General features: G+C 38.2%; 1 protein-coding gene across 2 annotated transcripts in view; it reads right to left on the bottom strand.

Annotated features, from left to right (window-relative positions):
- Positions 1-4,429: 4,429 nt before the first annotated feature.
- Positions 4,430-15,628, bottom strand: part of LOC114668302 (E3 ubiquitin-protein ligase DTX1-like) — a 107,795-nt gene continuing 96,596 nt past the window's right edge. For both annotated transcript variants that reach the window (XM_028823965.2, XM_028823966.2), the window contains exons 7-9: positions 15,462-15,623; positions 11,174-11,263; positions 4,430-9,607 (exon numbers count right to left, since the gene is read on the bottom strand). In XM_028823965.2, the coding sequence (XP_028679798.2) occupies positions 9,383-9,607; positions 11,174-11,263; positions 15,462-15,623 (477 nt within the window). In that variant the 3' untranslated portion in view covers positions 4,430-9,382. The remainder of the gene's footprint in view (positions 9,608-11,173; positions 11,264-15,461; positions 15,624-15,628) is intronic.

Below are 15,628 nucleotides of genomic sequence, written 5' to 3'. Positions count from 1 at the left end.
AAAGGACTGACAAGCTAGTGGTAGAAGCAGTTTAAGGTACCAAAGCATATCATGGTTACCTCCTTGAGACCATACATTCTCCTTGTGTCTGAATCAGCCTAGAATGCCATCTTGTTTAAGTTAAACAGTCCCCTGGGAAGATCACTTGGATGAAGTCTTTGAAAGGCATCTCACCCACCAAGTATGAGTGGCTAGTAATCAAATGCGGTGAAGACAGGTGGAGAGAAAGATGATAACCAATACAGACAGGTTGCAGGGGCTTTGCAGCAAAATCTATGCAGAGCTTTCAGGACAGTGGGCATCAAAGGACAGGAGGAGGAGGACAAGAGCCATCTGCAATATCACCAAAGCAGCAGAAAGCGCCTCTGGATAGCTGTGGCTCAAAATAGGAGAACCATAGGGCAAGGTAACCAACGAGCTGACTGGACACAAACGGAGGTCTGATCAGCTCTGAGTCACCTGGAGGAGTGTGTATGATGTTAAAAGATCTGGAACACCCAGTGATATCAGGAACATTACTTAAGAGGTAGAATTCCTTATGAATCACATACATGAGGACAGCAGTGGAAATTTAGGTGAAGTGTATTTAAGACTGAAGCCAAGAAAACACATTACACTAGGAACTGTGAGAATTGAGATACAGAGCATCCGGAAAGTATTCACAGTGCGTCACTTTTTCCACATTTTATGTTACAGCCTTATTCCAAAATGGATTAAATTCATTTTATTCCTCAGAATTCTACACACAACACCCCATAATGACAACGTGAAAAAAGTTTACTTGAGGTTTTTGCAAATTTATTAAAAATAAAAAAACTGAGAAATCCCAAGTACAAAGTATTCACAGCCTTTGCTCAATACTTTGTCGATGCACCTTTGGCAGCAATTACAGCCTCAAGTCTTGTTGAATATGATGCCACAAGCTTGGCACACCTATCCTTGGCCAGTTTCGCCTATTCCTCTTTGCAGCAACTCTCAAGCTCCATCAGGTTGGATGGGAAGCATCGGTGCACAGCCATTTTAAGATCTCTCCAGAGATGTTCAATCGGATTCAAGTCTGGGCTCTGGCTGGGCCACTCAAGGACATTCACAGAGTTGTCCTGAAGCCACTCTTTTGATATCTTGGCTGTGTTCTTAAGGTCGTTGTCCTCCTGAAAGATGAACCGTCGCCCCAGTCTGAGGTCAAGAACACTCTGGAGCAGGTTTTCACCCAGGATGTCTCTGTACATTGCTGCGGTCATCTTTCCCTTTATTCTGACTAGTCTCCCATCCCCACAGCATGATGCTGCCACCACCATGCTTCACTGTAGGGATGGTATTGGCCTGGTGATGAGCGGTGCCTGGTTTCTTCCAAACGTGACGCCTGGCATTCACACCAAAGAGTTCAATCTTTGTCTCATCAGACCAGAGAATTTTCTTTCTCATGGTCTGAGAGTCCTTCAGGTGCCTTCTGGCAAACTCCAGGTGGGCTGCCATGTGCCTTTTACTAAGGAGTGGCTTCCGTCTGGCCACTTTACCATACAGGCCTGATTGGTGGATTGCTGCAGAGATGGTTGTCCTTCTGGAAGGTTCTCCTCTCTCCACGGAGGACCTCTGGAGAGTGACCATCGGGTTCTTGGTCACCTCCCTGACTAAGGCCCTTCTCCCCCGATCACTCAGTTTAGATGGCCGGCCAGCTCTAGGAAGAGTCCTGGTGGTTTCGAACGTCTTCCACTTATGGATGATGGAGGCCACTGTGCTCATTGGGACCTTCAAAGCAGCAGACATTTTTCTGTAACCTTCCCCAGATTTGTGCCTCGAGACAATCCTGTCTTGGAGGTCTACAGACAATTCCTTTGACTTCATGCTTGGTTTGTGCTCTGACATGAACTGTCAACTGTGGGACCTTCTATAGACAGGTGTGTGCCTTTCCAAATCAGGTCCAATCAACTGAATTTCCCACAGGTGGACTCCAATGAAGCTGCAGAAACATCTCAAGGATGATCAGGGGAAACAGGAGGCACCTGAGCTCAATTTTGAGCTTCATGGCAAAGGCTGTGAATACTTATGGACATGTGATTTCTCAGTTTTTTTATTTTTAATAAATTTGCAAAAACCTCAAGTAAACTTTTTTCACGTTGTCATTATGGGGTGTTGTGTGTAGAATTCTGAGGAAAGAAATGAATTTAATCCATTTTGGAATAAGGCTGTAACATAACAAAATGTGGAAAAAGTGATGCGCTGTGAATACTTTCTGGATGCACTGTAATTAACTACCAAGACGTGGGGTTGAAGGAGAAACTTTGACAACCTTTAAGATGGATATGGATGAGGCATTGGCAGCTTAGCTATTAGGTAAACAAGCTAGCAACTAATGTACTAATGGTCTCCTTTTATATGTCACATTTCTTATGTTCAGCCTGATTAGAATGGAGAAAATTATAGAACTTAAAAAAAGTCAAAATGTGCAAAACAAAGTGAAAGTCAAAAATACTGAAAAGAGGTCAAATCCAGAACACACAAACCAAGGGCCTCCTTGAAAATGCTGCTAAGTAGCACTACTGAGGAGTTTCTGCATCCACTGAGGGATCATATGAATATAGAAGTACCTCATCCTGTGACGTCACCAGCACAATGGCATGTTATCACTACCAGGTGCATTTTGTAAATAATTACATGTATAAAAATACTTTTTAAAACTCAATTCAAAATGTAAATGAGATATCAAAATGAGAATCTATGTTAAAAAAAAAAACCACAGACATATTTAACATAAGTGTGTGAACAGTACAACAGAGACCTCTGGGCCCAGTCTATTGCCAAGCCTGAAACATTCTACTGGGATGTTGGATTTAAATAACCTTTTGAGTGAATTCATCTGGACTTTAACTTTCTTTTTTTTTAACTGTGTTAAAACAGAAATCTACACTATTTTTGTAGCTCTCGTTTTAGTTATTATTTGTAAATTTACTTTTACACATAAAATAGGCTATAAAAATCAATGTGGTTACTGTTAATGCCTGTTCTGTCATGAGTTAAGAAAAATTATTTCTAATGACCTTTAAATGTCCATTGACTGCCCCCAAAACTACAACCACCTACACCCTCAAGCTGTACAATGCCACCTGTCCCTACTTTTTTCCAGATGTATTTCCAAATTTTATTTTGTGGCATCTTCCTTACAATCAGATTTGTCTTTTACAACAAATTCCAACTCTAAATGGAGCTCTCTACTTAATTCAGCTCTTTGCTGCTTTGGATTTCCACAGAGAGAATGGATTTAAAATTGAATTACATTTAGCAATAAGAGCATAATTATGTACCAGGCAGTAGATTTGGCATCTAGCCCTTTTATATCAAAATCATCTTTAAAAAGCAAATGACATGGAATAAAGAGAGTGCATCTATAACTGATTTGTCTCGCTCCTCTCCATAATCTGCAAGGACAATGATTTTGGAAATTGAATTCACTTTTTACAAATGGAAAATGCTTCAAATTATGTTCACAAAAAGAAATCCTCAGCGTGGCTCATTTTTTCCGGGTTTTATGGAAAAGCAACACACACACACACACACACAGCGGGGGCATTTGAAACCTATATTGAAAATGGCCAAATGAATAAATGAACACAGGGGTTCAGACACAAACCTGCTTCGGATTAACAGAAAAGCTCTAGCAACTACAGCACCCCAGCACTGACACTGAGCTCTCCCAGTTTAAGAATTTTATTATTAGAGAGAATGGAAACAAAGACGCCCCGGGGCTGTCATCCCTCTACCCAAACCACAGTCCAGAGTGTCTGTTTAGTGAGAAAAAACAAGGCTGGAGTCTAAATCATTAGATAACCATGAACAAGCGTGAACAACACATTAGGTATGGATGTGGGACATCACCAGTTGGGCCATCTCAGAAAACAGGCTTTATACCTAACAAGCAACATGAAACAGACCTCCTGGTACTTTAAGCTGTCCTTCAGTTTTAATCTCCTTGAAAAAGTAAGCACCAGAGGTCATTCAACAAGCAGCAAGATGAATACCTTTCTGCATTTGGATTGGCAAATGGTAGGAACTTGAAAAAATAACGAAAATGGTGATCTACAGAGACAGGGGCAGTGTTAAACCATTAGACCCAAGTCAAACATTGTATTCCAAGCCTCAAATTCTAGTTGCCTATGTGCCCCTTCCGTGGTAAATTATGTATGCATAAAATTGACAAGACTTTGATCTGAATAATGTTGTTTTTGTTTACTAATTAACCCTGAATGTTCACACATCAAACACAATGGACAGAGAATGGCCAGTGAGCACAACAGATTTTCTTGGGAATGTTTATTCACAAGTAACACACAAACATGCAACACATTCAACAGCATATCGAAGTCAAGACAAGTAAATGACAAGCCCTTTGTTGTACTGGAATCTTCCAAGCCTCCTTTTCCAAGCCTCCTAAATATTTTTATTATGTGAAAACACTTTTGTTTCTTATTTGCCACACATTACAAAAAAGAAGTTCTGATGGCTTTAAGAATGTCTCAGTAGGAAATCGGCATTTTTTTTCCCCCCAAGAAACATGCCCTTGAAAGAAAAAATGCAAGGGTTCCTTTACTCTATCTGAGCATGGTGTTCCCACCCATCTCTGTCTGCTCCCATCAACACGAGACACCCCAGAAGACCCCCCACCCCACTGCTACAGGCTTCCATTGGATTAATAGATTGTTGCTCAAGTTGTTATAATCTAAAAAGCCCAGAACCCCAAACTGGGTAATAGTAGTGGCGGTCTCCTGCTAAAAAAAATCATCCACATCAATTCTGGTCACCCAAAGGAAAAAAAAAAAACATTCCATTAAAAACTGGCTAAGTCAGATGGGCACCATAGCATTGGGACTGGCAACGCTGCCAGATCAATGTGCCTTGCACACTACTGAAAACCCCAAGTTTGGCATGTCTATCCACCAATTTGGGGCTTACAAAATGTTTGTCTTTAGTGTGCACATATACTTTTCAGCTTCATTCCATGTTTCAGGAACTTTATTTTACAGGCTATTGCCAAGTTATCACAAATTGTGCATTAAGGATGCTGCAGAAAATTAGAGGTTAGATAAATGTTGCCAACATTAATATTTGCTCCGAGTGCACATCACTGTCATCAAAGTGAAATGTTCAACAGTGGCTTTATGAGGGAAAAGCTTCTCTCAGTGATCCTTGTAAAATGGCCACTGTTGCCAAGGATGCAACCATCCATCAAGAAGTTTTGAGAAACTAAATCAAATGTTTTCAGCAGATCCCAAATGATGGGAAAATACCAATGAAATGCAAAGGTGTCATCCCACCTGCATAGTTCAAGTTCATCTTTACTCTAAACTGACATAAACCAAAACCCCAGAATATCAAAGGAGATTCAAAATCTGCCGAGAAAGAAACAAATGAAAACATTTCTAAAATGCAAGAATATAAATGTGTTATGTAGAGATATGAAGGGTTAGTAAAAGCACAACAGGCCTTCAGATAGATCTACAGTATATGTCAGTGATGACATCTTTATTGTGGCAGACAGAACTCTTGCACAAGTTTAAGAAAAAGTGCTCAGGCTTCCTGAGAGTAACATACTTTAGTATGCCACAAATATGCCAGCTGCTTAGGCATGGTGGCCACTAAAGGAGAAAAACAGGGCACACACTGCCCATTAGTTAGTACTTCTATAGACAGTGAGCAAGCAATGAGCAGGACTGCTGCAAGCCATGTCTAAGACGCTACACACTCATCTGTACACATTCAGGTGTTAAGCTGGCTACATGGAAAGACTGACAAGGCATGAACTCCACACCGATTCTCTTCTGTTATTGAGAAATACTAGGATAACAATACATTTTTAACCAGTGTGTGTTTGGTGGTTTGTAAAGAGTTGAAAGGGTCTATAGAGATGTCAACTGGCTACCCTAAGGATTTTTTAATGTCCTTTGTAAAATTAATTACCTAACACAGATCCATCCTCATCCTATCACCAGGCCTCTTTCTATATCAGTGTGCACAATCTGGAAGGAAGTGGGAAGCAAGCACTGGGCTCAAAATTATTAGCACTTTCCAGCAAAATTAAGTGCCAAAATCAGTACCATATAAACCCTTCTTCTGGTTAGAAAAACTGGAATATTGGTCTCAGAGGGAAGCCAGGTTAACACACTTACAATTCAATATAAGTAACCTGGTTGTGTGGCCATGTAAACCCATAAACCAGGTTACTTTACTATGTTAGCCTGTAAATGTCTTTGCTTCGCACATGTATCCAGCAGCCACAGGTAAAAAACAGTGGAAGCATCCACAAAGATCAACTTCCTGAGGCAAAAGCTTGTGTGATCACATTACTCCTCCTCCTGGTTGATATGTCTCAATATTTCAGAAACCAATAAATTTATGGTGATGAGCTGAACATCCAGTATTAAGCTCATCAGCACAATCCAGACAGAAGCCGACTCCATGCTTATTTTCAGATTCATGGCAGCGGTTTTGTTTTTTTAGCCTTTCCTTTATTTTTTTACTTTACATTGGAGCCTAAGTGGCTTTGCACATGTAAAAGTGAATTTGCAAGAGATCAGGTTTGTGCCTTAATCAGGTTACTCACCTTATCCCAGTTGTGTGTGTGCATGTAAACTCTGATTGATAGGCTCAATGCAAGCCAGAAGTCCAACTCCTGGACAAACAGAAACAAAATCAATTTGATTATTTAAATAGAAGATGATCATCTGAACCACCTCAACACACCTTTACCAGAAAGAAGTAGCTTACAATTTTGGAATGGTGACCATTCATTTCATTCCAATTTATTAATGTTGCAATTAATAGGAAAAACAAACAGTGCGATCTAACCTGACTGCCTCTATCCGTCTGGCTATTTGATACTTGTTTTACAGGTGCTGGTTGGTGCATCAGGTGACCCTTTCACTTATTCTGAATGACACGTGGTAAAGGTGCTGCCATTATAATGGAAAGAGAAGACGAGTTCCATGTGCAGTCAAGGTATCATAAACTGCAGAACAAGCAATATTATAATGCCTTTAGTCACAATGTATCACTTTTTAATTTATAATGAACTTTAAAGGACTCAAAAGCATTGCATTAACAAAAGACACTGACAGGACTGCCTACTGTCACTTGTCAGGGTACTGAATGTGTTTTTTGAGAATTAGAGTGTGAGACATGAGAGGGGAAAGGCTGAGGGAAAAAGAGTATCTGTATGGTACTTGAGATGTGGCAAGTGGTTATGCCACCCATCCAGAGTAGGATTTCTGTGCTTGTTGTTTCCTTTTTATTTTTTCTTTCACTCCCTTATGTATGCTTTACTCATGTACAATAAATAACACCTTTTGATATCCAGACTTGTTGCCAATCATTTTCGGCATAAAGAGACAGCTGAAATACATTTTCCATGTGTATTGCAAATATTTGTATTAAGTGGTGTTATGTATTCATTCCTTTTATATGACTTTCTATACATTGTTCCCTTAATTTACCTTCACTACATATGTAAATATAGTGTCTGAAAAAGGCAATTCGCAGAAGAAAAGCTGAATTTAAAGCTGATTTTTCAATAAAGGAAATACCGTAATGCTTCTGAAAGCAACTTCTATATGATGTGGGATGCTTTATCAAAGGCTCCATCTCTTTGCACCTTGAGATGACAAGTAAAAGGCTAGAAATTTCACACCTGAGGCCGACAAATAGCAGGGTTTCACTGGAAATGGGAACACACTCATTACTGTATATTACATTGTCAAAGCATGTCTAGTTGAGCATAACGATTGACTACAGTTGTGCTCTGGATTTAGGAAAATGGGGCATGTTCCCCCGCAATCATTTGTCAAAGTGGGAAGGAGCTTGCCCTTCACAGAATGGAGATTTCTTTATAAGTCTGCCTGCTTAATATCTTTTTGCCAAATTAATAGATATTTGTGGAATGGAGGATAGATTTGAAGAAACCATGCCATTAAAGTCTTTTTGTGTAACAAGAAAAGTGTTCAAGTGATTACATGCCTTATTAAAAAACAAGTGTAGGCTGTGGAGGATCAAAAGGATCAATGCAACAAGGATGTGGTTGCAAATACAAGAAAACAACTTGGGGAAACAGCATTCTAGGTCCACTTAAGATTTTTGAAGGTGAAGTCTTGTTGTAGTATGCATTACAGTATTGCAATAATTAAGTGTTTTGTTTATAAACCCGAGTGCATGTGTGATGATTTCAGCATCACCATAGGTCAGAGAAGACCTCAGCCTGGCAGCGTGTCTTCAAAAGAAAAAGGCTACTGTGTTGACACTGCTACTGTACAGTCAGTGTATAACAAGCAACATCCAAGGTCAATTTAGCTGAACTCTCTAAAAACAGGCATGAACTTTCTGATTGGCTGCAGTCAAATCTGAATTAAGTCATAAATGTAGGTTTATACGTTTCATAAAAAAAAAGTCTGAGCAGAGGAAGAAACCACCTCCAATATTGTTAGGTTTTACAGTATGCTGTGTTTTTTCCTTCTTCTCTGTTGACTTAAAAAGTAGGATTGGACAAAGAATTGTCTGCCACTGAAAGTCAACCACTGTGGTACACCGCTCTATACCGCTGGTACAAATAAGTTGTCAGGCTTTAAACTCTGCATATTACTTTAACATAAATAAACCTCAAGATCCTTATATTATCTTCTCCTCCTAACCTATTTAGGGTCACAAGAAACCAAAAACGGCAACAGTTGGCTTTGGGCACAAGCCAGCTGTAAAGAAAATAAGATATAAAACTATAGCTGAATGTACTACACCTGAATGTACTTTTAAGTTTAACTAAATCATAGAAAATGTACATCAATTATGGCATAAGCAGAGGATGAAAGCTGGGAAGTGCCCACTTAAGTCCTATCAGACAATCATATCATGTAGGTAATGGTCAGTTTCCATTACCAAACAGTCAGTCAGGAATGCCTACTTCATCCGCAATAACAGCTGCCTAAGAAGAACCACTCCAGTATAAACATTTTTAGAAGTGACTGCATCATGACCGGCACGGATTGCGGTTTTCATACTGAGGTGCTCAAGTTTTTGTAACAGGCATCTCTACATAGGCAAACTTAAATTTTGTTGACTCCCTTCTGACCGCATTTTGTGAAGCTGCCTGAACAGAAACCGAAGTCTTAAAACAGCATCCCCACCTATCATTAAACCATTACTGGTGCAGTTCTTTTTCCATCTGACACCACTGACACTCTGCTATTTTTTGGCACAGTGATTTGTGCCCAATGCACAAAATCATTTTTAAAATTTGATTTCTTCAGCAAGTCACTAAAAGATTTGTTCTCCATTTGGTTCATTCTAGGAAAAAAAAACCCATTCAGTGAGAAATTTTAAAGTGACATGAATTCCCATTTCTCCCTCAGTCCTTCAGACTTTCTTCAGTCACTCCCTGGGCAGACAGTTCTGTAAGCACATTGTCCAGATAGTTGGGGTCTGGATATCCGTGTCCAGTCAGGTTTGAGCCGAACTCTGTCTTGTGATGGATTTCATTCCAGACCACAGTGTCCGACTCCCCTGTTGTGTTAGATGTGCCAATGGTAAAAATCAGACGGCGATCCCAAGCAACAATCAAAAGTTTTAAGACCTAGTTTTAAAAAGAAACAGCAAAATAAATCTTGATATTAAAAATGCATTTTACAATGATCCTACAATGCCCTACCATTTTAATTATATAGGCTTTATAATTCAATGGATTTTTATAGACAATTCATACAAAAGGTAAAACAATACATTAATTGAGCTAGATGGCAGTTGAAGGATTTTTGTACAGGGCCATGCCCATTATTAGTTATGTGACTTAACCACTGTGTAAGAGTAGAGGTGATCTGGCACTCTATAGAAATAAAGTTTGTATATGTAAAGATAACTCTTATACGTTCTTAATGTCAAGGCACTGTTAATAAACAGCTTGAAAAAGCTTTGGTAATGATAAAAGCTTCCTTGTTAATAAACTATTGGAAAAAATGAGCCTCTTGTATCCTTCATCCTCTTATTATTTTATTAAGAACATCATATTTTTTTATGTTTTGTTTGTAGAATTTTCATTCAGCACATGGTGGATGAAGTCTTTATATGGGAGTGAATTTTAGTGGGCAAGGACAGGTTAAATAAATGAGGCGTTTATACTTTGCCATTCTCACTCGAAAATCCATGTGAATAGAGCGGCTCTGGGTCAAATATGAGCAGCACCACTTGAAAACGCATCACACAAGATGTCATAGCTCAGGCTTACCACCCCTTGCCTCACTTTCTCAAGGATGTCTTTAGCTATTCCAGAACCTAATAGTCAAGTAGCCTACTAGTTCCTGCAATATTATGGCTAACTTCATGTGCTCTATTTAAAATTTAATTCTCTATTAATTTTATGCATTCCTTCTAATCAAATAAATTTAATGTAAATTGTGTTTTTTTACTTGCTATGGATAAGGGCCTAAACTCCTAAATAATAATACATCACACACTAATTACAGTAACAATGTGTGAAATAAAAACGTACACGAGAATCTGGTAAATTGCATTACATGTTGCAACAAAAATTTGTGTGCTTGTCCTCCTTCTTTTTGTTTATGTCAGTGTATGCTCATGCAACACTACATTCACCTCTGCTTTAGGTATAAATCAGATTTTAAGTGCTCTTCTCAGCTAAATCCCACTTTCTGACCGCATTCAAGCAGGTCATACTTGGGGTCCATTGAAAAGTAAAGCTGAACAAAAAGCTGTCTATTTCACCAATAAGAAGTTAACCAAAAATATGAATAAGCCATTCCTGGATGTAATTTGTGACTAAAAGATGGTGACCTGAAAATTCCTGTAATACTGCATCATATGCAGAGTAAAGCACAGAATTTTTTACAAAACATGTATTTATACAACAATCCATGCTTGCCACTTCAAGTTGGTCCATCCCAATGAATGGTACTCAGTAATCAAGAGTATCTGACAGCCAAGTGTTGCATGGTGAGTGTGTACATTGCCTCCTTTTTGTTTTAATTAAACTCTTCTTTATTCCTTTTTGATATTAAAAAAGCTGTATTACATTCCTTGTTTTGATAAATAGTATACAACATAAAAAGCCAGTGCATGGTATTTTGGTGAACCCTGAGCTATCTCTCATTACGTAGCCATAATACAATCGACACTCTCTGCTCACCTTTCTGCCTTTTTCATTATCTGGCAAGTAGCAATGTCGAGGGAATCCTCGAGCACTAAACTTCTTCCCTGGATTTGGGTGCTCTGGTCCCTGTTCAAAGGAGAGAAAAAACACACATTGAAATCCAAATTTGACTTTATTTAGGGATTTATTTTCTTGTTTGTCTAAGTGACTCAACATTAAAGGAGCTATACACACACACACACACACACACACACACACACACACACACACACAAAGGCTGTGCTCTGCCATGAAAACGCAATAGAGACACAATGTTTGCATAAAGCACTTACAGTTATGGCCAATAACCCTGGGGGGAAAAAGCCAAGTCTAATCTTAAATAGCACAGAAACAGAAAAAGGGCATCAACAAAATAATATTGTCATCCTTGACTTAATATTTGGTGGCACACTCTTTTGAAAGACGTAAGTTCAAACACTTTCTGATGCCATGAATGTGTTTCTTGCACCTCTCCGCTGGAATTTTTTACCACTTTTCTTGCTCCAGGTCTCTTACTGCAAACTTTCATCAATGTTTTGCTTCTTGCCATATCTGGGGAGGATGGCTACAGTGCCATGGACTATTAAACTTCTTGATAACATTATATACATTGGAAACAGGGATATGAATGTCTCTGGAGACAGCTGTGTAATTATTTATTGTTTTCTGCAATTTTATTTTTCACTTCTTTAGACAATTCTTTACTTTTCTGTCTTTTCCCAATGCTGAGTGTAGTATACACAGGCACACAAAGCACAAGACAAATCATTTGTCACAGCTGATTTGAAATACCAATTACAGCAGTACTACCTGCTTAAAATCCAATCGTACCTTACAACATCTAAAAAGTGCCATCAATTTTGTCAACACGCTTTTTGGGGTACTCTGTTAAAAGTTAAAGAGTATTTGGCCTTTTCCCCAGTTTTTTTTGTGTTTCTTTAAGGCAAATAAACTAAACACCATGTTAAAAACAAGGCCTGGGAAAGGTAACACGCCAATTTTCACAATTAATTTGGCCTGTTTATCACGTTAAAAAAATGATGCATCCAGGGCCGTCAACATGGGCAATCACATAAGTCAGGGCAACATTTTTTAACATTACAAATTAGTAATACAAATAAGTAAACTATGAACCTAAAGACTTACATACATATCCATTACCATATTTATATACTACCTTTACAAATTTTGAGAAATAAAATTTCAGGTAAAAGTTTCAAATTACACGTTTTACAACTCCTTGCCACATGTCAGTACATGATACTGGTATATACTGGTACATACTCACACAGGCGCGGAGAAGTGTGAGGAAGGAAGAGGGGTTTATGGTAGTCCTGGAGCAATACTAAAGGAAAGTAACAAAGGTAAAATCTGAGCGGTCTCTTTTCATTTTTCATGTTATGATTCTGCAAGAAGATTGAATCAATTTTCTTTCAGTGACACTAAAACCAAAGTAAGTCTCTAGTACCTCCATATTTAACTCGCCAGTCTGCCAGGTAGATTACTGTGCTTACTGCCCTAATATAATAATGATATTTTGTAAGCCAAAAAAATCCCAACCACTATTCTACCAACCACAAAAACATTAAATCTATACACTCGCTAAACTGTCCAAAGAAGCGGGACTATCAGAGATGCTGGCATAAAGAAAAAAAAAAAAAACAGCTTGGAGGTTTCCATTCACAGACGCAGCACTTACAGAACACTTTGGACGCATTTTTCCAGCTGCTTCGTCCCTTTGCCCACTCATACTGACAATCATATAAGGCACACCTGGGTAGCTCTCATTCAGTAGCGGTTGAAAAACATTTGTTTAGAGAATAAGTATAAAGTTGATGATGGTGATGAACAATTGAGGATGGCATTTGTAGAGTTTTTTTAACATAAGTTTTAATGTATGCCCATTTAAAAGATGCTTATTTCTATTAAGTCAGTCTTTAGCAGTGCATTCAAAGTCTACAGTTGTTTTGGTAATTTAGTTTTACCTTGATACGACTGTGCATCATATGCCATACCAGAGAATTAGTGCATTGGCTTGTTTTCTTACTGCCCTCTTCAACTTACCTTTTGTACAGCCATTCAAATTTAGGTTGTAATTGCTCAAGCAGTATTTTGTTAAAAGGTCAGATTTCAGGTTATTGTTTTAAGTTTAAACTATCCCATTAAATTAAAAAAAATCTTTTTTGTGTTGATTCTACATTAATTTTGTATTCAGTGTATATTTACTTCATGATTTATGTAATTATTTTATGATTGCTTGTTTTAATGATAGATGCAATTAATTGCCATTAATTCCATACAATTATGTGATTTTTTCCTTTTTTTTAATCGATTCCCAGCCCTAATTAAGACCAATCATTTGGTAATGACATATTTTGTAAAAGAATTGGTATATTATCTGAAACAACTACCACATTTGAACACATATTCCTCCAGTAAGTATTTTATAGACAGCCTAAGTGTTCTAACAGCATTCTTTTAAAGCCACAGTAAATAATTTTGTCAAACGTTTATTACAAAAATAAGACTGGAAAACATGATGCTTGCATGATACTCAAAATCTTTCAAGTTCCAAAAGCTTAAGCTCCCAAACAAGACACATTTGCCTCTCATTTGGACCTAATTGAATAATTAGTTCCTACCAGTGAGTAATTACAGTAAATGTCACATTTTCTGTAAATAGAAACCCTGTGTGGGGGATATTAGCAAGGCTGTGAGCCCATAACAAACATTAAGAATAAAAAGCATACAATTCAAGTAAAAGACAATGCGATACAAAATACATAAGTCAGGAATAGGGTACAAAAAAAAACTATCATCCCAGAAACCACTATTGGAAACCAACATCAATGAGTGGAAGGTGTATCAAACCACAACACCGCTGTGTAATGAAGGCCACTCATCAAAGTAGTACCCAACCAAGATGGACATTGATAAGGAAAGCAACAAAGAAGCCAACCCTCAGTTTGAAGGAGCTACAGAAGACAGTTGATGAAACTGGGGTACATATATATGTAGGAATCCACAATATCTAGACTTTTACACAATGATGGCTTTTACTCAGAAATATCCATAAATAAGGTATGTCTGGAGTTCGCCATACATGAAAGAGGAGCTAAGATGTGGGAAAAGGTTGTTGTCAGATGATATTAAACTAGATAAAACTACTAAGATGAAATTCCAAGTGCCATATATGGCACAGAGCCAGCACTGCCCCCGCTTCACGAAACACCATCCCTACAGTTAAGTAGCATGGTGACAGCATAATGCTGTGGGTATGCTTTTCATCTATAGGGTCTGGGAGTCTTGTTAAGATTGATGGAAGAAAGAATGGAACTAAATGCAGGGATATACTGGAAGAGAACTTATACCTGTAGGCTGAGATACTTGAGTTTGGGAGAAGGTTCACCTTCCAGCAAGACAACGATCAAGAGTACAACTCCACCTCAACACGGGAGTGGCTCAAAAACAACAAAAGTTAATGTCAACCCCATTGAGAATCTAATCAGTGTGGCCTACCTTGAAAACTGCAATCCAAAGGGACTATCCAAACAACATGGAGAATGTACAAACCATCTGCTAAGATGAATGGAGACAAAATTGCTGCTGAGCAGAGGGCAAAGCCAAGTCAGACTTACCCCAAAAACACTTGATATTGTGGCAAAAAGAGGCCTTACTAAACATTGATTTGTGGGGTTTGAATACTTATATAAGCATGATTTTTCAAATTTTTTATTTTGACAAATTATTCATTTTGAATATTTAGGTTGTCAATAAAAATCCTTATTGGAGGAATCCAGAAAACAGTGATGACTTTCAAGGGGACTGAATACTTTTGCAAGCACGGTATATAAGATAAAGTGATTGTACAGTATGCACGCTAGCACTTTAAGTGTCTCTTTTAAGGCCACACAGCGAATAAGGTTTGGGGATTATTACTTTTTTTTTTTTTTTTTTTTTGCTATGAGACAAGCTAAATACAGCAAACTGTGAGAGAGTTCTTCAAAATTAAAGGCATGCTTGTTTTGTGACTATGAAAAAAAGCTACCCAAAGTTAGAACCCTGAGCCAACAAGGCACAGAATATTTTAGAACCAATTTGTGCTAAAACTCTCTTAATGTGTAAAAAGTAAAAGGAAGCCGAAAAACTGAAAAAAAAAAAAAAAAAAAAAAAGCTGCATGTTTAACTTTTTGATCTTCGTTCTTTGTATGTGGAAGCTCAACACAGGAAACGCAGTTACTAGAATTTTACTCATCAGTAAGCATGAGAACTGTGAAAGTCATACCTGGATGCCAGTTGGAATATCATAGACAATTCGAATAGTTTTACATTCAGGATAGCCAGGCAGGCAATGAGGTATTACATGGAACTCCATCTTCCCTGGTGGCTGAGTACCCGTCTTCTCCCCATAGATAGCTTTACAAGTAGGACACTGCAAACTGCCATCCTGCA

The sequence above is a fragment of the Erpetoichthys calabaricus genome, chromosome 18 (assembly GCF_900747795.2).
Source record: "Erpetoichthys calabaricus chromosome 18, fErpCal1.3, whole genome shotgun sequence".
In the NCBI taxonomy this organism is placed as follows: Eukaryota; Metazoa; Chordata; class Cladistia; order Polypteriformes; family Polypteridae; genus Erpetoichthys; species Erpetoichthys calabaricus.
This window is presented reverse-complemented; position numbering and strand designations above follow the sequence as displayed.